Here is a 21,762-nt window from a genome sequence, read left to right as displayed (position 1 = left end):
CATTTTTTTCCTTTTTTCGACTTTTTTTTGAAAACTTTTTGGAAATTATGTATCCATTTCTCTCGATTTTTTAATAGGGTTTGCAAAAGTGATTTTAGTTTCGTAATCAACAGGAACAATTTTTTGAAGATGTATAGCAAAAGTAGTTTCAAATTGCTTGTCTGCGGAGAATTTTCTATACACTCTATTTTTTCTGTTTCCCCTTCAACTTTTGTTTTTAATTTTTTGAAAAATGTTTGCAAACTGTTTTCATGTTTTTTTCAGTTATTTGAAAAAGTGTAACAAAAGTCCCATCAAACCCCTAGTCTACGAAAAAAATTTTATAATATGGTACTTTTTTTATTCGAGTAAAACCCGTTGAAAAATGTTTCTTCGAAACATTTTTGGAAAATATGTCACCATTTGTGTCGGTTGTTCGAAAATGTACAGTATATTGAAATTCAAATTTGTTAAAGTCAAAAAAAAATGTACAAAGTAATCCCTTTTTCCACTTGAAGAAAGTCCCATTTATGTAACACTTTTTTGGAGAATTTTTAAATGAGACACATGGTTTCTAATTCCTAGTCTACGAAGTATTATCTATACGCTAGTGGTTTTTTGCATCCCAATAGAACCTACTTCAACTTTTTGTGGAAAATTTTTGGAAATAATTTTTTAATTTTTCTAGACTATTAGTGATTTTTCCCATTTGTCATCTTTCTTGGAAAATTTTTAGAAATTACGATATTTTGATTTTATTTTCGTAATCAAGAGGAACAATATTTTGGAGATGTAAAACAAAACTTTTGTCTTTAATTTTGGACTTTTTTCATTTTTGTCAGTTATCAGAAAAGCAAAAATTAATTAAGATTTGCAATTTCATTTAAATAGAGCACGTTTTGACGTATTTTTAAAAATTTTTTTAAATTATATATTTTCATATTTTTTTGGGTTATTTGAAGGAGTGTAACAAAAATCACATTATACTTTTTTCATTTGTATAGAACTCGTTTGAAAATGTTTCTAGGAAAAATTTTTGGCAAATATTTCACCATTTGTATCCATTTGAAATTTGAATATGTACAGTAGACCGAAATTCAAATTTGTAATCGTCAAAAAAAATACCGAGTAATCTCTTTTTTCACTTGAATAGAGTCTGATTTAACACTTCTTTGGAAAATTTTTGGATGTTTTTTTTCCAATTTATTTAAAGCAATAGGGCAAATATGATCTCATATTCCTACTCTACGAAGTATTCCAGTCAACTTTTGGAAATTATTTTTCAATTTCCCTCGACTATTTAGAGAAATACAACAAAAATTTGCGATTTTTTCACGTTTTTCAACTTTTTTTGCAAAATTTTTGGAAATTACGTATCCATTTTTCTCGATTTCTGAAACGGTTAGCAAACGTGATTTTAGTTTCGTAATCAACAGGAACAACTTTTTGAAGATGTAGAATAAAAGTAGTAAATTTTGATGGTATTTTTTTGTTCGCTCTTCAATTTGTCTTTAATTTTTGAACTTTTTTCATTTTTATGAGTTATTAGAAAAGTACAAATTAATTAAGATTTTAATCTGCCGAAAAGACTTTACAGTACCGGCATTATAATTTCATTTGAATCGACCACAGTTTGACATATTTTTAAAAAAATTTGGAAATTTTTAATCGAATAGAACTCATTTGAAAATGTTTCTTGGAAAATTTTTTTAAAAATATTTCAGCATTTGTGTGGGTAGTTCGAAAATGTACAGTAAATTGAAATTCAAATTTGTAGTCTTCAAAAACATGTCCACTTGAATAGAATCTGTTTTAACTTTTTTTTTTGGAAAATTTATGGATTTTTTGTTTCAATTTATTTGAAGCAATAAAGCAAATTAATATGATTTCAGATTCCTATAGCCTACGAAGAATTCTTTATACGCTATTACTTTTTACTCAAAATCTCTTAATTCTGTTAATATTTTTCCATTTGAATCAAGAGCCCGTTTTTCGTGTATGACTCATTGGAAAAATCTTTTCAATTATTTTTCCATTTCTCTCCATTGTTCTGAAATGTACAGATATATCAAAAGTAACTTCAAATTCGTAATCTACAAAAAAACAAAAATACATTTTTTCATTTAATAGAGCCAAATGTTTAGGAAAATTTGTAGCTATTTATTTCCACTTTTCCCTCCCGAGTGTAAGCTAAGGAAGTATTGTAATAGGGAGCGCCAATCCGATGAATGACTACTCTCATGTCTTCTGGACGTTTCCTTTTTTTTCCATTTTCTCACTTTTGACTTTGTTTTCAGTCTTAAGATTCTACCGCTTGTCAAATTAGAATTCCATTCCCATTTTACAGTAAATAAAATAAGTCAGTGAAATGGATAAAGGCAGTCGGTGGGGCTGAGTTTAACTTTTTTCTACAGAGTCGTATTAGCAAACAGTTGCCCCGCCCACTCGCCTCCTCTTCACGCCAATGACTACTCTTAATATTGTTCAGTATTATCTTCGCAAGTACTAGTAAAATATGTTTTCGTTTTTCCCAGTTGTTTGCATAGGTAACTATGTATAACTATCAAGACTTCAGCTTCTCACGCTATACAAAATAATTTAGAAATGAACAATTTTTTCCAATTGAATAAAGCCTGTGCTAGCATTTTTTTTTATATAAAATTTTTGGAAATTATTTTGGCTGTTGTTTTCCGTGATTTGAACAAATATAAAAACAAATGAAAATTTTTGGAAATTACGCATCTATTTTTCTCGATTTTCTGAAAGGGTTAGCAAAAATGATTTTAGTTTCGTTATCAACAAGAACAATTTTTTGGAAAGTCTTTTCCCTATTTTGTCAGCTATTTTGAGATGTACAACAAAAGTAGTTTTATAGGTCGATTCTGTAACAATCAGTTAACATTATGTTATTTTAAATTTCTGTTATTAAAATTGCTATGTTATCAGGACGTTAACATAAAACAACAAATATCGTATTCTGTAAACCGTTATGTTAGTACCTAAATAACAGATGTGTCATTTGTCCGAAAATGTTATTTTTCGAAGTAATGACACCATTTTCATCATCTGTCACTGTCAAACAAATACACCACGAAAATGTGTTTTTTCATAAAATTTTTGCTTAGTAGATATTGTCGCTTCTGCTGTCGTTCGGAACTAGATCCAGACAGGCATTAAAATTTCACTAATTAGGTGACAAATTTAAGTCATGACCCTGCTAACCGATGGTTGACTCATGGCAACAGAAGAAGACATTCATACGCAGTGTTGGTATGGAGCTATGGCCTAAGGAGTTCAATGTGGCTAAAATTTTTAAGTATCCCGGAATACCACTGGCACGTAGATTTCCCAAATGAGGTTCCAACCTCTCCAGCAAGAAACGGGTCATATTTTTGCTAAAATGAAAGGACTCTTTAAATTCCGTATCTGTTAAATTTTCAAAGGAATTTTGATTGTCGCGAAGCTCTCTCAGCCGAATTCTCATTCTGTTCATATAATACATGTATTGTAATATTTTTAGTAATACTATGATATGAAAAACCTACCGTTGAATTTCGTCTTCTAATAGTAAGTAACCGAAGACGGGTAGAAAATCATCCACTTCTGTCATTTTACTTCTTTTGCCACCTCAGTCGTCAAATTTGTGATATTATTAATTAATAAACCTCAAAATAACCGCATTATGTTAAAATAACATTGACTCAAATGTCTCTGTTATTTTACAGAGTATTTTAATAACATAATGTTATTAACATAACAGAAAGAAGCTTAGCGAATTGCAATTTATGTTAAATATGTTATTACATAGCAACAACAGAATGTTAGCTGTGTTTACATAGTGATAACAGAATGTTATTAACATAACAAGTTACAGAATCGATCTATTAAATTCCTTGTCTGCCAAGAATTTTAAGTATACATGCTACTATTTTTTTTCCCGCTTAAACTTTTGTCTTTAATTTTTGTCAGTTTTCGGAAAAGCAAAAATTAATCAAGCTTCACAATCTGCCGAAAATACTTTACAGTACCGGGATTATAATTTCGTTTGAATAGAGCACGTTACAAAAATCAAATTAAGTTCCCAATTTACGAAAAATCCTGCATAATATGCTACTTTTATGATTTGAATATAACCCGTTTGAAAATGTTTTTTGGAAAAATTTGTGGAAAATATTTCTCCATTTGTGCCAGTTGTTTGAAAATGTACAGTAAAATGAAATTCAATTTTGTAATCGGCAAAAAAATGTACAAAGTAGTCCTTTTTTCGACTTTTTTGGAAAATTTTGATTTTTTTTTTTCAATCTATTTGAAACATCAGGGCAAATTCCATTTCAGATTCCTAGTCTACGAATAGTAGCTAATACTTTTTTCCATCCGAATAGAATCCAATTCAACGTTTTTTGGAAAATTTTCGGAAATTATTTTTCAATTTTTCTCCACTATTTCGAGAAGTATAGCAAAAATAATTTTTGTTGATTAGATTGATTCCTCACCAGCTATTTTTTTCAGTCCGGACAAAATCCGTTTTGGTTTTTTTTTTGTCATTTTTCTATTATTTTGAAAAATACAGTAAAACTGACTTCAGATTCGCCATTTGTGGAAATAATTTTTAATCCAACACTTTTTTTATTCAAATAGAGCCATTGGTCGTTCGTTTCGCAGTCTCGAGAAAATACTCTATAAGTCAATACTTTTTCAATTGGCAGAGAGACGAAGATAGAGAACTTTTTTTTGACAAATTTTTGAAAATCATTCCCATTCTTCTCGATTATATGATAAGATATAGCAAAATTGACTTTAGATGTTGATATTAAGAATATTGTACAAATTAGCACGTTCTTCCATCAGCATACATCTCGGTTTAATATTTATTTGGAAAATTTTTGGAAATTCTTCCACCATTTCTGTGGTTTATTCGATAATGGATAACAAATTCAAATACGTAATCGACACAAACAAGAATGCATAAAGTAATCTTTTTTCTCATTTGAATCGAGTCTGACTTAACACTTTTTCTGGAAAATCTTTGGGAAAATATTTTTAAATTTTTCTCGACTATTTGGGAAAATACAGCAAAAATAAGCCATTTGTCTTCAGTTTCGCAGACTGGAGAGAAAGCTCTACGTCAAACTTTTTCAGTTTTTTGGGTAAATTTTGAATTTTTCCATCCGAATACAGTTCATTTTAACATTTACTTGGAACATCCTTGGAAATTATTTTTACAGAAAGAAGAATTTTTTTCGCACCTAAAACTCGTCGAGAGTAAAACCTTGATTAAAATGTGTATACCTACTTACAAAAAAAATTTACAAATGAGCAATAGTTTCTAAAATGCCTAAAATGCGTGAAGAGTAAATTCGGTGTTAATAATTCTTCTTCAAACTAAAAAAAATGTACTTTTACGACGAAATTGTTTTTGTTCATTGTTAAAAGTAAATTGATTAACTCTAAAGTCGAATACACAACAAACTACCTCGATGTTTTTGTGTATTCTAAAATTAATTGTTATTGTGTTGTTGAGCACTGATATAAGCAATCCTACTATCTTAAAGATTAAAGTGCAAACTCGTAAACTTATCTCCTTCTGTTATCACACCGAAACTACCTAAATTTCCTCCGAGCATATCAGTGCATCAAACGCCACAAACACCGCACAACACAACAACAAAAACCCCCAATAACATAAACACGAATCAAGCAAACCGTTAACCTCCTAACCTCTCCCCGACCACAAGCATGCACTTCTGGTTGCCTATCTCTCAATCTATATATGAGTTCGCGTACTTCAACCCCTAACCATCTGCACCATCCAGACACAGCCCGGCCACTTTTTCGAGGTTAGATAAGTATGCTTTAATGTTAAATGTATTTATAATTGAGTCATGCTATAAACTGTCAAGGTTTATGACTCGATTGTAAATTATCTTGCTCACGGGTAGCATGTACATTATACATCGTCTGAACAGTTTCTATTCTCTTCAAGGCAAAATGAGTAAGCAAGAGCTAGACACAGTCGAAACGATGTCCGACGAGTTCGACGAGGGCACTTCTCTCCCCCCGACTTATCTTGTTTTGAAGGTGGCATCAGATATCAAAGAGAATACTCTGACGTGGCTGATAGACAAAATCCGGGGTAAGCGTCGCGACGGAGGCGCCGAACTGATCGTAATGCGTCAACCATGTGACCCAGAAGACGTAAGTCAATCGTGATTTAGTTATTTGAAATTTTAACAAAAATTGTTGTTGCTTTAGGGCTGGATGCTGCACCTATCCGCGTCAAAAATCAAATTCCTGGAGACCGCGGAGGAGATGGAACTGATGAAGGAGGACAAAGCGGGGGTGATGAGGGAGTTCACGGTCAGTCAGTTGGAGGAGTTCCTCCCGGAGGGGATGCACGTGGACGATTTGTTGACGCTTGCTGAAAAGCAGACCATCGTGAGGCACGAATTAGAGAATATAAGGGCTCTGGCGGAAGACGCACACATTCCGGGATATCCCACGTATACGCTGTACGAGGGGCAATCAATATTCCAGGTTTGCGTCAAGTTCAACATTATCCTGAATGTGTACCCGCTGCATGATCAAGAAGCGCTGAAGAAACTAGGGAAGAAGTGGTATATGTCATTCGGGGATCAACCAATCGGTAGGTGTACCAAACCAAAACGATAAGTTCGCGTATTAGTCCCCAATTTCCATTTTTTCCAGTGCCCGCATTTTCCGGCACCTTCCAATTAATAAATCATCCACCGTCTCCCCGCTCATCGAACAAATTCACCCTCCCGCCCCTTTCACACCCCGTTAGCACTAGAGAAAAGCCGCAAACGCGTTCCCAAATTGATTCGGCTCAAACGTCCGCAAACAGCGGTGCCCGTGTAATTGCGCCCCCGTCGGACACTTTCATTAGCATTATCGGGGCGGAAGGGTTGGCGGCGGCGGCGGCGACGCTAATTCCCGCACTAAGATCGCCATTTACAACCGCGACACGCTCTACTCCTTCTCGCCCTCTAATTGCCGTTTTAATGAGCGTTATGCGCCCCATATAGCGATAGCTCACGCGTGTTAACACGTCATTATGTCGGCCCTTGATGGGACTTGTTATCTCCGTGGATCGGCGAGAAGCGACCTTAACGGCCATGTTTATCATGCGGAACGTCTAGAGGTGGCAGACCGGGATACGGCCCGAAATTCGCTCGTAAAGTGGCGGCTGGAGGTTGTGGAAGTTCATGGTTAAGAACTAGAGCACTGGAACAGATTAGGGGTGGTTTTTAAGAGTGTGGACATGAAAAAACAGCTAATATCAAACAATTTAGGGTGTCGGAAGCACGCGTATGTCATAGTTAAAGCTCGGATTGTATGCAGAAAAAAACATGTTTTCTGGCCATATAACTTCTTCGGCACTTCCTGAATTTTTTTGAAAATTTTTATTTTTCTTAAAACTTCCGAAAATTGACACTATCCGATAAGTCAATTTCTTGATTCCAAACGGACGTAGAAGTGCCCCTTGAAAATCAACAATTGCGACTGAAAAACTTTTAAGAAATCAAGTGGTGGAAACCGGAACCCGGAATCTTATGCTGTTCCGGAATTTTGGCCCGTCAAAATTAAAATTTGGTTTTTGAGCCTGGATTAAAGAAATTTTGTTTAAAATGCTGGAAATATTTAATAACTGGTACTAGAAACGGACACAGGGTTGCCAAATTAATCAAGACTACGAATTTTAATCAGATCTGAGAATTTTTTTTTTTTGTGTTCATTTTTCGAAAATAAATTTTCAGGAGTTGAACCATTATCAATCTAGCTTGTTTAAGTGTACTTAGATTTCTCTGAAAATTGATCTCTTCACTAATTTGGAACTCCTGAACAAGAATTCGACTCATAAGATGTCTTCAATATTTTCTAAATTTTTTTGAATTTTTCGAAGCTGAGCACTTCCGAAAATTGATACTATCCGATAAGTCAGTTTGTAAATACTGAACGGACGTAGAACGCGCCCTGAAAATGAACCAGCGCGAGTGAAAAACTTCAAAAATCGAATCGTGAAAACCGGAACCCGGAATGTTATGCCGTTCCGGACTTATGGCCCGTCAAATTTTAAATATGGTTTTTGAGTATGAATTAGAGAAAGATTTCGTTTAAAATACTCGCAATATTTAACAATTGATGCCAGAAACGGACTCATCGGTGTCGTTACTAATTTGGAACTCTTGAACAAGAATTCGACTCATAACGTATCTTCAACGTTTTCTGAATTTTTTGGAATTTTTTGAAGCCGAGAACTTCCGAAAATTGACACTGTGGAATAAGTCAGATTGTAAATTCCAAACGGACGTGGAGTGCGGCCTGAAAATCAACCAGTTCGACTGAAAAACTTCAAGAAATCGAATCGTGAAAACCGGAATCCGGAATGTAATACCGTTCCGGACTTATGGCCCGTCAAATTTTAAATATGGTTTTCGAGTAGGTATGGATTCAAGAAAGATTTCGTTTAAAATAGTCATAATATTTAACAATTGATGCCACAAACGGACTCATCGGTGCAAAATTTGTCGTCAGTAGACCGAAATTTAATCAGACTTGAGGTGTTTTTTTGAATTTCATTTTTTCGAAAAAAAAAATTCAGGACTTGAACAATTATCATGTTATCTCGCTTAACTGGACTCCGATTTGCCTGAAAATTGCTGTCCTTACTAATTTGGAACTCTTAAACAAGAATTCGACTCATAGTGTGTCTTCAACGCTTTCTGAATTTTTTGGAATTTTTTGAAGCTGGGAATTTCCGAAAATTGATACTGTGGAATAAGTCAGATTGTAAATTCCAAACGGACTTAGAGTGCGGTCTGAAAATCAACCAAAGCGACTGAAAAACTTCAAGAAATCGAATCTTGAGAACCGGAAGCCGGAATGTTATGCCGTTCCGGACTTATGGCTCGTCAAATTTTAAATATGGTTTTTGAGTGTGGATTTAAGAAAGATTTCGTTTAAAATACCCGTAATATTTAACAATTGATGCCAGAAACGGATTCATCAGTGCAAAATTAATCGTCAATAGCCCGAAATTTAATCAGACTTGAGATATTTGTTTTAATTTCATTTTTTCGAAAAAAAAAATTCAGGACTTGAACCATTATCATGCTATCTCGCTTAACTGGACTCCGGTTTGTCTGAAAATTGCTGTCGTTACTAATTTGGAACTCTTGAAGAAGAATTCGACTCATAATATGTCTTCAACGCTTTCTGAATTTTTTGGAATTTTTTGAACTTCCTAAAATTGACACTGTGGAATAAGTCAGATTGTAAATTCCAAACGGACGTAGGTTGCGACCTGAAAATCAACTAGTACGACTGAAAAACTTCAAGATATAGAATCGTGAAAACCGGAACCCGGAATGTGATGCCGTTCCGGACTTATGGCCCGTCAAATTTCAAATATGGTTTTCGAGTATGGATCAAAGAAAGATTTCGTTTAAAATACTCGCAATATTTAACAATTGATACCAGAAACGCACTCGTCGGTGCAAAATTAGTCGTCAATAGACCGAAATTTAATCAGACTTTAGATTTTTCTTTAAATTTCATTTTTTCGAAAAAACATTTCAGAACTTGAATCATTATCATGCTATCTCGCTTAACTGGATTCCGATTTGCCTGAAAATTGCCGTCCTTACTAATTTGGAACTCTTGAACAAGAATTCGACTCATAAGATTATTTCAACGCTTTCTGAATTTTTTGGAATTTTTTGAAGCTGAGAACTTCCGAAAATTGACACTGTGGAATAAGTCAGATTGTAAATTCCAAACGGACGTAAAGTGCGGCCTGAAAATCAACCAGTGCGACTGAAAAACTTGAAGAAATCGAATCGTCAAAACCGGAACCCGGAATTTTATGCCGTTCCGGACTTATGGCCCGTCAAATTTTAAATATGGTTTTTGAGTATGGATCAAAGAAAGATTTCGTTTAAAATACTGGCAATACTTAACAATTGATGCCAGAAACGGACTCATCGGTGCAAAATTAGTCGTCAACAGACCCAAATTTAATCAAACTTGAGATTTTTCTTTTAATTCCATTTTTTCGAAAAAAAAAAAATATTACTTGAACCATCATCATACTATCTCGCTTAACTGGACTCCGATTTGCCTGAAAATTGCTGTCCTTACTAATTTGGAACTCTTGAACAAGAATTCGACTCATAATGTGTCTTCAACGCTTTCTGAATTTTTTGGAATTTTTTGAAGCTGAGAATTTCCGAAAATTGACACTGGAATAAGTCAGATTGTAAATTCCAAACGGACGTAGAGTGCGGCCTGAAAATCAACCAGTGCGACTGAAAAAAACTTGAAAAAATCGAATCGTGAAAACCGGAACCCGGAATTTTATCCCGTTCCGGACTTATGGCCCGTCACATTTTAAGCATGGTTTTTGAGTATGGATTAAAGAAAGATACTCGCAATATTTAACAATTGATGCCAGAAACGGACTCATCGGTGCAAAATTAGTCGCCAATAGACCGAAATTTAATCAGACTTGAGATTTTTCTTTTAACTTTAATTTTTCGAAAAAAAAATTTCAGGACTTGAACCATTATCATGCTATCTCGCTTCACTGGACTCCGATTTGCCTGAAAATTGCTGTCCTTACTAATTTAGAACTCTTGAATAAGAATTCGGATCATAATATGTCTTCAACGCTTTCTGAATTTTTTGGAATTTTTTGAAGCCGAGAACTTCCGAAAATTGACACTTTGGAATAAGTCACATTGTAAATTCCAAACGGACGTAGAGTGCGGCCTGAAAATCAACCAGTGCGATTGAAAAATTTCAAGAAATCGAATCGTGAAAACCGGAACCCGGAATGTTATGCCGTTCCGGACTTATGTCCCATCATATTTTAAATATGGTGTTTGAGTATGGATTAGAGAAAGATTTCGTTTAAAATACCCGCAATATTTAACAATTGATGCCAGAAACGGACTCATCGGTGCAAAATTAGTCGTCAATAGACAGAAATTTAATCAGACTCGAGATTTTTCTTTTAATTTCATTTTTTCGAAAAAAAAAAATTTCAGGACCTGAACCATTATCATGCTATCTCGCTTAATTGGACTCCGATTTGCCTGAAAATTGCTGTCCTTACTAATTTGGAACTCTTGAAAAAGAATTCGACTCATAATATATCTTCAACGCTTTCTGAAATTTTTGGAATTTTTTTGAAGCTGGGAACTTCCGAAAATTGACACTGTGGAATAAATCAGATTGTAAATTCCAAACGGACGTCGAGTGCGGCCTGAAAATCGACCAGTGCGCCTGAAAAACTTCAAGAAATCGAATCGTAATAACCGGAACCCAATTTTTAACATTTTACTTTTGGGAATTTTGTAATTTTTGATTTTTCGAACTTCTGACGTTTCGATTGCCTGATTTTTCGACTTTTCGGATTTCGATTTTTCAATTTCCCGATTTAAAAAATTTTTAATTTTTCAATTTTTCAGTTTTTCGGTTTTTCATTTTTTCGATATTTAAAATGTTTTGATTTCTCTTTTTTTACGTTTATTTGTGTAGAGGTCGTGACGACGAATTCGGATTCGGAATTATCGGAAGTTTATCCACAATTTGACACCAATTCTCAGTCAATTGAATGGATTTTAACCAGTTTTTTGGAAACATTTTGAAAACAGTAGACTCGTTTTTCACATTGATTTGAAAAAATGTGACGGCATTTTCAGATTTGCAATCGGCGGAAAAATAGGTACAATTAGACAGCAATTCTCAGTCTATTGAACCCATTTTAACCATTTTTTTGAAAAAATTTTGAATACTCAATTTTTACGTTTATTAAATCTTGTGGCAGCGATTTCTTATTCGTAATTAATAACTAAGGAAGATTATCTACAATTTGACACCAATTCTGAATCGATTTTAACCCACTTTTTGGAAAAATTTTGAGAATGGCAAATTCATTTTTCACGTTCGTTTGAATAGATGTCGTGATAGCGATTTCGGATTTTAATTGGCGGACTGGATCCAATTAAAAAATCTTATTAAAAAGTGCTTTTATATTTGTCATTTTCTGACATTTTTATCAATGTGGTTTAATCACCGACAAGCTAAATCTTTTCCAAGCATGCCTCAATTACAAATTATGTTGCTCGCCTGACAAGAAAAAAAAGGAAAGAAATTATATGACCATAAATGAATACACTAGATACGTGTAATCGCGCCTTAACAGCCACAGTTATCACGTGACACCCGCGCCGGAGCCGAGATTCTCCCTCTTTTCTTATTACTATTTTTAATACCACCTCGGATTTTCTGAATGGAGTGTCGATGTTGGAATTAAGAGCGACCCGCGCGATATTGGGTCACGACTGCTCCAGGCAGACGGTAAAGAATAATTTATTTTCTGAGGCACGGGAATGGAGAAAAGCTGCTTTAGTTTGGGGTTTTGTGTGGGGAAGATTAAAATGATGAGGAAAAAATGGCACGGTGGAGGTATGGTATTAAGGCGGTTTCAATGGAAATTGCTGAATCAAACCAGAATGTCTTAATAGGGGGGATTACGTGTTGTATCAGAATGTACAGAAGGGAAAAAACCGTGTAGATATACCGCTTCTCCTGAAATGAATGAAAAAACGTAATGCATAAGGTGGACGAGTGATCTTGGGGCTGAGATTAGGCGCTCTCGCGAGATAAGAAAATTGTAAGAGGTCGCCACGTCGAATGCAAAACTAGATACTAAGTTCGTTAGGGTTTGTTAATTCGGCGGAAAATGTAGATAACACGCGGTCCGCGAAATGGAAATGGTGCGACTTTCGATAAAAGTAGCATAATTTCAAAACTTAGATTTATATATCTACGGTGTCGGTGTCGGTGTCGGTGACGCCTATCAATTGAAAGCTACCGAGGTAGTAACGATTCTTTTATTTGCAAATTTAGGGTGATTAGATCACATTATTATTAACTTTTTCATAATCTTTGAAAATTTTGACTTTTAAATTTAAGCAATAAATAATTTCGTGTAATATGCCGGGGTAAAATTTGATATGCTAGTAATAATAGTGAAAAATATTAAGAGTGGTAGAATGAAAAGGGGGAGGGTGGGCGGGCTACTGCTTTCTTATAAGTTATAAGACTGTAGAAAACATTTCGCCATTTCAATGACTTATTTTATTTACTGTAAAATGGGAACTGAATTCAATTTTGACAAGTGGTGGAATTTAAGACATAAAACAAAATCAAAAATGGAAATTTTAAATTCTCTATTATATCTAAATCTATATATATCCACATTTAACATTTTCGGAAGAGCTCAGCTTAAAAAAAAACCCAAAACAAAAAAATTCAGAAAGTGCTAAAGATATTTTATGAGTTGAATTCAAATTCTTGTTCAAAAAACAAATTCGAGTCTAGTTAAACGAAATAGTTTGATAATGGTTCGAGTCCTGAAAGTTTCTTAAAAAAAAATGAAATAAAAAAATCCCAAATCTGATTAAAATTCGCCGAGCCATAAGTCCGGAACGGCATAACATTCCGGGTTCCGGTTTTCACAATTCGATTTCTTGAAGTTTTCCAGTCGCACTGGTTGATTTTCAGGCCACACTCTACGTCCGCTTGGAATTTACAATCTGACTTATTGCACAGTGTCAATTTTCGGAAGTTCACACCTTCAAAAAATTCCAAAAAATTCAGAAAGCGCTGAAGACAGATTATGAGTCGAATTCTTGATCAAGAGTTCCAAATTAGTAAGGACAACAATTTTCAGGCAAATCGGAGTCGAGATAAGCGAGATAGCATGATAATGGTTCAAGTCTTGACATTTTTTTTTTCGAAAAAATGAAATTAAAAGAAAAATCTCAAGTCTGATTAAATTTCGGTCTATTGACGACTAATTTTGCACCGATGAGTCCGTTTCTGGCATCAATTGTTAAATATTGCGAGTATTTTAAACGAAATTTTTCTTTAATCCATACTCAAAAAGTATATTTAAAAGTTGACGGGCCATAAGTCCGGAACGGCATAACATTCCGGCAAATTGAAAATTCGTGATGTCTAAAAATTTTAAAAATCAAAAAACCGAAATGTGGAGAAATCGAAAAATTAACATTAAAAAATTTAAAAATTGGAAAGCTGAAACATCGAAAATCGTAAAATCGAAAAATGAAAATTTCAAGAAATTTAGAAATTCAAAAACTGCAAAATTGAGAAATCAAAAGAACAAGAAATCGAGCGATTGAAAAATCGCCATACTGAATCCTCAAAAAATTGGGAAAAATCAAACAACCGAGAAATTGAAAAATGTAAACATGAACAGATCAAGAAGTCAAAAATTAATACGTAATTAAAAAATTGAAAAATTTCAAATTTAAAAAAATCGTTGAATCGAATATCGGAAAAATGAAAAATCGAAACATCGAAATCTTGACAGATCTATAAATCGGAAAACTGAAACCTTTAAAAACCGAAAAATTGAAAAATCGAAAAAAAACAAAAATTTTAAAAATCAAAAAATTTAAAAAATTCACAAATAGAAAAATCGAAAAACTGAAAATTTGAAAAATCGAAAAATGCAAAATTTAAAAAAATTAAAAAATTAAAATATCGAGAAATTGAAGAATCGCAAAACTGAAAAATCAAGAATTCGAAAAACTGACAAATCAAAAAAACGAGAAGTAGAGGAATAGAAAAATCTCCAAATTGAATTCCTCGAAAAATTGGGAAATTGAAAAGTCGAAAAATCGAAAAACTGAGAAATTGAAAAATTCAAAGATCGAGAAATCGAAAACTCCAAAACTCGAAAGATCGAAAAATCGAGAAATTGAAATAGCCGAAGATCGAAAAAGTAATACGTAATTGAAAAATTTTAAATTTTGAAAAAATTAATAAAGCGAATATCGAAAAAACTAAAATTCGAAAATTGAAAAATTGAAACATGGAAATCACGATAAATCGGGAAATCGAAAGATTAGAAAATTAAGCAACTGAAAAATTGAAAAATTTAACAATCGATAAGTGAAAATTTGAAAAATCTAAAATTTTAAAAATCAAAAAATTGGAAAAATTCACAAATAGAAAAATCAAAGAACCGAAAAATCGTGAAATCTAAGAATGTAAAATTTAAACAAATATAATAATTAAAATATCGAAATATTGAATAGAAACTGTGAACAATCGAAAAATGAAAAAACCGAAAAACTGAAAAATTTTAAAAACGAAAAATTGAGAAATTGAAAAATCTCCAAACTGAATTCCTCGAAAAAATGAGAAATCGAAAAATTGGAAAATTAAACACCTGAAAGACCGAAAAATTTAACAAACGAAAAATGAAAAATTAAGACATTCAGAATTCGAAACATGAAAAGATCGAGAAATAGAAAACCCGAGAAGTCAAAAGATCGAAAAATCAAGCCCCAATAATTGAAAAATCGAAAAACTGGATAATTAAAAAATTTTAAATCCAAAAAATTGAAAAATCGAAAATAAAAAATGTAAAAAAACAAAAATTTGACAACTAAAAATAGGGAAAATTGACAAATAGAAAAATCAAAGAACAAGAAAACTCGGGAAGTCCAAAAACTTTAAATGTAAAAAAATCGATAAATATAATAGATAAATGAATAAATAATATACCCATAATAAATCAGAAAAATGAAAAATCGAAACTTGGCAAATTGAACAATCGAAAAATCGAAACATTGAAGTCTCGATAAATCGAGAAATCGAAAAATTGCAAAATTGAAAAATTTATTAATTGAAAACTCGAAAAACTCAATAATTAAAAAACTTAAAAGCCAAAAAATTGAAAAATCGAACAATCAAAAATTTTAGAAAACATAAATTTAAAAAATCTGACATTTAAAATAGAGAAAATTGACAAATAGAAAAATTCTAGTTCTTTGATTTGAATTTCTTGAAAAAATCCTTTCAAGAGGAAAATCGAAAAATCGAAACATGAAAATCTCGATAAATCAAGAAATCTAAAAACTGAACAATTGAACAATTAAAAAATCTAAAAACTGAAAAAATGGAAAATTTCGAAACCGAAAAATCGAAAAATCAAAAATTTTAAAAATCAAAAAATTGAAAAATCTAAAGAATATAAATTGGAAAAATCTCTGACAAATATAAAAATCAAAGAAAGGAAAAATCAGAGCACCAAAAAATCGAAAAATCAAAAATTTTAGAAATCAAAAAATTGGAAAAATTCACAAATAGAAAAATCGAAGAACCGAAAAATCGTGAAATCTAAAAATGTAAAATTTAAACAAATATAATAATTAAAATATCGAAATATTGAATCGGAAGTATAAACAATCGAAAAATGGAAAAACCGATAAACTGAAAAATTTTAAAAACGAAAAATTGAGAAATTGAAAAATATCCAAACTGAATTCCTCGAAAAATCGAAAAATTGGAAAATCCAAGCGCTGAAAAGTCGAAAAATTGGAAAATTATGCACCTGAAAGACCAAAAATTTAACAACCGAAAAATGAAAAATTAAGACATCGAGATCTAAACATCAGAAGACCGAGAAATAGAAAACCCGAGAAGTCAAAAGATCGAAAAATCAAGCCCCAACAATTGAAAAATCGAAAAACTGGATAATTAAAAAATTTGAAAGCCAAAAAATTGAAAAATCGAAAATAAAAAATTTAAAAAAACAAAAATTTGACATTTAAAAATAGGGAAAATAGACAAATAAAAAAATCAAAGAACAAGAAAACTCGGGAAGTCCAAAAATTTTAAATGTAAAAATCCATGAATATAATAAATAATTGAATAAATAATATACCCATAATAAAAAAGAAAAATGAAAAATCGAAAATTGGGAAATTGAACAATCGAAAAATCGAAACATTGAAGTCTGGATACATCGAGAAATCGAAAAATTGCAAAATTGAAAAATTTATTAATTGAAAACTCGAAAAACTCAATAATTAAAAAATTTAAAAGCAAAAAAATTGAAAAATCGAACAATCAAAAATTAAAAAAAACATAAATTTAAAAAATCTGACATTTAAAATAGGGATAATTGACAAATAGAATAATTCTAGTTGTTTGATTTGAATTTCTTGAAAAAATTCTTTCAAGAGGAAAATCGAAAAATCGAAACATGAAAATCTCGATAAATCGAGGAATCTAAAAACTGAACAATTGAACAATTAAAAAATCTAAAAACGAAAAATTGGAAAATTTCGAAACCGAAAAATCGAAAAATAAAAAATTTTAAAAATAAAAAAATTGAAAGATCTAAAGAATATAAATTGGAAAAATCTCTGACAAATATAAAAATCAAAGAAAGGAAAAATCAGAGCACCAAAAAATCGAAAAATCAAAAATTTTAGAAATCAAAAAATTGGAAAAATTCACAAATAGAAATCTAAAAATGTAAAATTTAAACAAATATAATAAATAAAACATCGAAATATTGAATCGAAAGTATGAACAACCGAAAAATGGAAAAACCAAAAAACTGAAAAATTTTAAAAACGAAAAATTGAGAAATTGAAAAATCTCCAAACTGAATTCCTCGAAAAAATGAGAAATCGAAAAATTGGAAAATCCAAGCGCTGAAAAGTCGAAAAATTGGAAAATTAAGCACCTGAAAGACCAAAAATTTAACAACCGAAAAATGAAAAATTAAGACATCGAGAATTCGAAACATGAGAAGACCGAGAAATAGAAAACCCGAGAAGTCAAAAGATCGAAAAATCAAGCCCCAACAATTGAAAAATCGAAAAACTGGATAATTAAAAAATTTGAAAACTAAAAAATTGAAAAATCGAAAATAATAAATTTAAAAAAACAAAAATTTGACATTTAAAAATAGGGAAAATTGACAAATACAAAAATCAAAGAACAAGAAAACTGGGGAAGTCCAAAAATTTTAATTGTAAAAAATCGATAAATATAATAAATAAATGAATAAATAATATACCCATAATAAAGCAGAAAAATGAAAAATTTATTAATTGAAAACTCAAAAAACTCAATAAGTAAAAAATTGAAAAATTTTAGAAAACATAAATTAAAAAAATCTGACATTTAAAATAGGGAAAATTGACAAACAGAAAAATTCTAGATAAATCGAGAAATATAAAAATTGAACAATTGAACAATTAAAAAATCTAAAAACGAAAAACTGGAAAATTTCGAAAGCGAAAATTAAAAAATTTTAAAAATAAATTGAAAAATCTAAATTATATAAATTGGAAAAATCTGACAAATATAAAAATCAAAGAAAGGAAAACTCGGAGCACCAAAAAATCGAAAAATCGAAAATTAAAAAAATTGATACCTCGATAATTTGAAAAATGGAAAAATTGAAAAATCACAAGATTGAAACATTGAAAAATTCGGAAATCGAGAAATCGAAGATCGTAAAGTCGGGATATGGGAAAATAAAAAAAATCGATGAATGGTAAATTGGAAAATTGGTAGGGGTTTATTTCGACAAAACCTCCCTCGCCCCTGAAGTACAATAAAACATATCTAAGTTTTTCGAAAAATTACAAAATTTGATTTCGAGAATTTTATTTTTTTAATGGGAACCCCTATAAATTTAAGTTAAGTAAATGTAAAAGAAGCATGCCACGCGTATGTTTCAAATGAGTGTTTACAAAATTTGGTGACCAACATCTTTGCAAGGACCTGTATGTCAGTTTATACTCCCAAATTTTCGGGAAAATGGGTTGAGTCATTAATTTTTTTTTGAGTCACCCTGTATAAGCAGTTCTAAAAAATATGAACGGAATGATAATTCACGAGTAGAGACTCATCATATTTTGCACATTTTTGATAGAATTTATTTGCCAAAAGTTTAAGATGATAAGATCAGTGTTTAAGGGGGTCGTAAACGAATGAATTTTACCCTGTTTCCGAGAACCTTAAAAGGTTTGCAAGCTTTCAGAGCATTCAGTTTTGCACTTTCAAAGTTAAATTGTAAAATGTTATAATACAATTTGATTGTTTTTACAAACTCAACTCGGATTCATAAACTACAAGTAGAGCACTATGTCATTTTATAAAAATTTAAAAAGTTTCAGAGGACAAGCTTCTGGGATTTTAAAAACCATCATTGTAAAATACCTCATATTGACATTCTGACTGACGTTTGAAAATAAATTTCAAATATCATAGCATTTTGACTTAAATTATATACTTTTAATATAGCTTGTCTGACTCGTATAAACATGAAATTGTCATTAAACCCAGTTTTTACCGCACCCGGTATCTTCACCACTCTACAACCCTTCCCGCAGCCCGGCATTCGGGTCGAACCGCAAAACCTCCACTGCCGTCAATTTTTTCGTCTGCCCACTCGAGCCAACCCCTCGACCGAATTACCCGGAATGCCTCCGCTCCTAATTGGAGACCGTCGGAATCTCCCCGAACGCGGCCAATTAAAATTCTCCGGGTTAATTTCAGTTAGCGCGATCCCATTACGGACACAATTACAAAATCCCTCTGATGATCGCCCTTTTTCCTTTGTTCCAGAGGAGATCCGGCTCTACTTCGGCGAAGCGATCGCCCTCTACTTCACTTTCCTGGGCTACTACACCGCCACCCTGGTCGTGCCCGTGCTGCTCGGCCTGCTCCAGCTCATCGTCTACTCCGACACCATGTCCTTCTTCTGCGTCTTCAACGTGGTCTGGGTCACCCTGGTGCTGGAGGTGAGGTGGCCGCTTATCGCGGCTCTTAATTTCGCCGCTTTTCACGCTTCAATTTATATCTCGGGCCTTATCTCTAGAAACTTTAATATCCTGCAGCTAATTTCGTTGTGGAGTTTCGCCGGTGGGCGAAAGTATGTGGCGAGGTCGGGGGCGGCGGTGCTTGAGGAATTGATTGGGGGTGGAAATGCATTTTAAAGTGGAGGACTGGAAATTGAACGAGAAATGCACCGGGAATGGGTGATACTTTGAGAGCGGGTGGCGGGTCGGGGAATTCGCGATATAGAAGTGCGATAAAAGTTCGGGGTTTTAAGATTTTCATTTTCCTGATTGGGTATAGTCTAACGGGTTGGTATTAATGTTATATGTCGTTTCAACGTACCTCTTATTGGTTTGAATGGGGTAACTAAGTAATTGAAAAGTGTTTAATAGTTAATAATTTCGCAAAGTCTGCTGGCTACAAGCACGTATTAACAGCTTCTGTGGGAAACAAAGGGGTGTTTGACTACGCTGAATTCCCGTTATATTGCTAGGAATGTGTGTAGAGTAGACTTCATACATCCAAATGAAAAAATAAAAATTTGTCTGTAATACCTATAATTTGCTACAATTGTTTGGTTTCTAGATTCTAGTCCTCTTTCTCAAGGGACTCCCAGAAGAATTTTTGTACAACCGGGAGAGTCAAAGTAGTACAGGGTAAAGTTATAAAAAAATTGGTGAAGGTTGTAATTTGAACAGAACTTCCCTCAGTCTTAAAGCACAGTCGAACACTTGATCTAATTTAACTTTGAGAACTTTATGTATTTGTGATTTTTTTCAAGAAGTAAGCTATGAATATGTTTCTATTGAGTTTTTCTATATAGATTTTCTAAGATTCCAGAGCATTCGGTTTTTTAGTTTCAAAGTTACAATTTTTCCAAAAAATCTGATGAAAATTGTGAACACACTTTTCACGTTCATTTGATTTGATGTCGTGACGGTGAGTTCGGATTCGTAGTTGACGGAACTTTATCTACAATTTGACACCAGTTTTCAGTCGATTGAACCCATTTTAAATAATTTTTTGGAAAATTTTTGAAAATTTTGAGCTCAGTTTTCATGTTTATTTCACTTGATGTCGTAACGGCGATTTCAGATTCGTTATTAGCGGAAGACTATCTACAATTTGACACAAATTTTCAGTCGATTGAAGCTATTTTAACCATTTTTTTGGAAACTTTTTGAAAATTTTGAATTCAGTTTTCACGTTTATTTGACTTGATATCGTAACGGCGATTTCGGATTCCTAATCGGCGGAAGATTATGTACAATTTGACACCAATTTTCAGTCGATTGAGCCTGTTTTAACCATTTTTTTTGGAAAATTTTTGAAAATTTCGAGCTCAGTTTTCATGTTGATTTGCCTTGATAGCCTAACAACGAATTCGGATTCGTAATTAGCGGAAGGTTATCTACAATTTGACACCAATTTTCAGTCGATTGAAGCTGTTTTAACAATTTTTTTGGAAATTTTTTGAAAAATTCGAGCTCAGTTTTCACGTTTGTTTCACTTGATATCGTAACGGCGATTTCGGATTCGTAATTAGCGGAAGATAATTTACAATTTGACACCAATTTTCAGTCGATTGAACCTACTTTACCCATTTTTTTTTGGAAAATTTTTGAAAATTTTGAAATCAGTTTTCACGTTTATTTTGACTTGATATCGCAACGGCGATTTCGGATTCGTAATTAGCAGAAGATGATGTACAATTTGAAACCAATTTTCAGTTGATTGAACCTATTTTAACTATTTTTTTGGAAAATTTTTGAAAATTTTGGACTAACTTTTCAAGTTTATTTGACTTGATATCATAACGGCGATTTCGGATTGCTAATAGGCGGAAGATTATCAACAATTTGACACCAATTTTCAGGTGATTGAACCTGTTTTAACCATTTTTTTGGAAAATTTTTGAAAATCCAGAGCTCAGTTTTCACGTTTATTTCACTTGATATCGTAACGGCGATTTCGGATTCGTAATCAGCCGAAGATTATGTACAATTTGACATCAATTTTCAGTTGATTGAACCCATTTTAAACACTCTTTTGGAAAATTTTTTGAAAATTTTGAACTAA

General features: G+C 32.4%; 1 protein-coding gene across 3 annotated transcripts in view; it reads left to right on the top strand.

Annotated features, from left to right (window-relative positions):
- The window catches only part of LOC135133547 (anoctamin-10), a 95,552-nt gene that overhangs the window by 36,431 nt on the left and 37,359 nt on the right, over positions 1–21,762 (top strand). For 2 of the 3 annotated variants that reach the window (XM_064061999.1, XM_064062001.1), the window contains 3 exons: positions 5,963–6,174; positions 6,232–6,622; positions 19,471–19,646. In XM_064061999.1, the coding sequence (XP_063918069.1) occupies positions 5,963–6,174; positions 6,232–6,622; positions 19,471–19,646 (779 nt within the window). Of the gene's footprint in view, positions 1–5,583; positions 5,817–5,962; positions 6,175–6,231; positions 6,623–19,470; positions 19,647–21,762 lie in introns of those variants that run through there. The other variant, XM_064062000.1, reaches the window with a different exon arrangement.

This window comes from Zophobas morio, unplaced genomic scaffold (genome assembly GCF_036711695.1).
Source record: "Zophobas morio isolate AGI-343-1 ecotype UQ-CSIRO unplaced genomic scaffold, CSIRO_AGI_Zmor_V1 ptg000022l, whole genome shotgun sequence".
In the NCBI taxonomy this organism is placed as follows: Eukaryota; Metazoa; Arthropoda; class Insecta; order Coleoptera; family Tenebrionidae; genus Zophobas; species Zophobas morio.
Note: the sequence above shows the minus strand (reverse complement) of the source record. Positions and strands in the feature narration are given on the sequence as shown.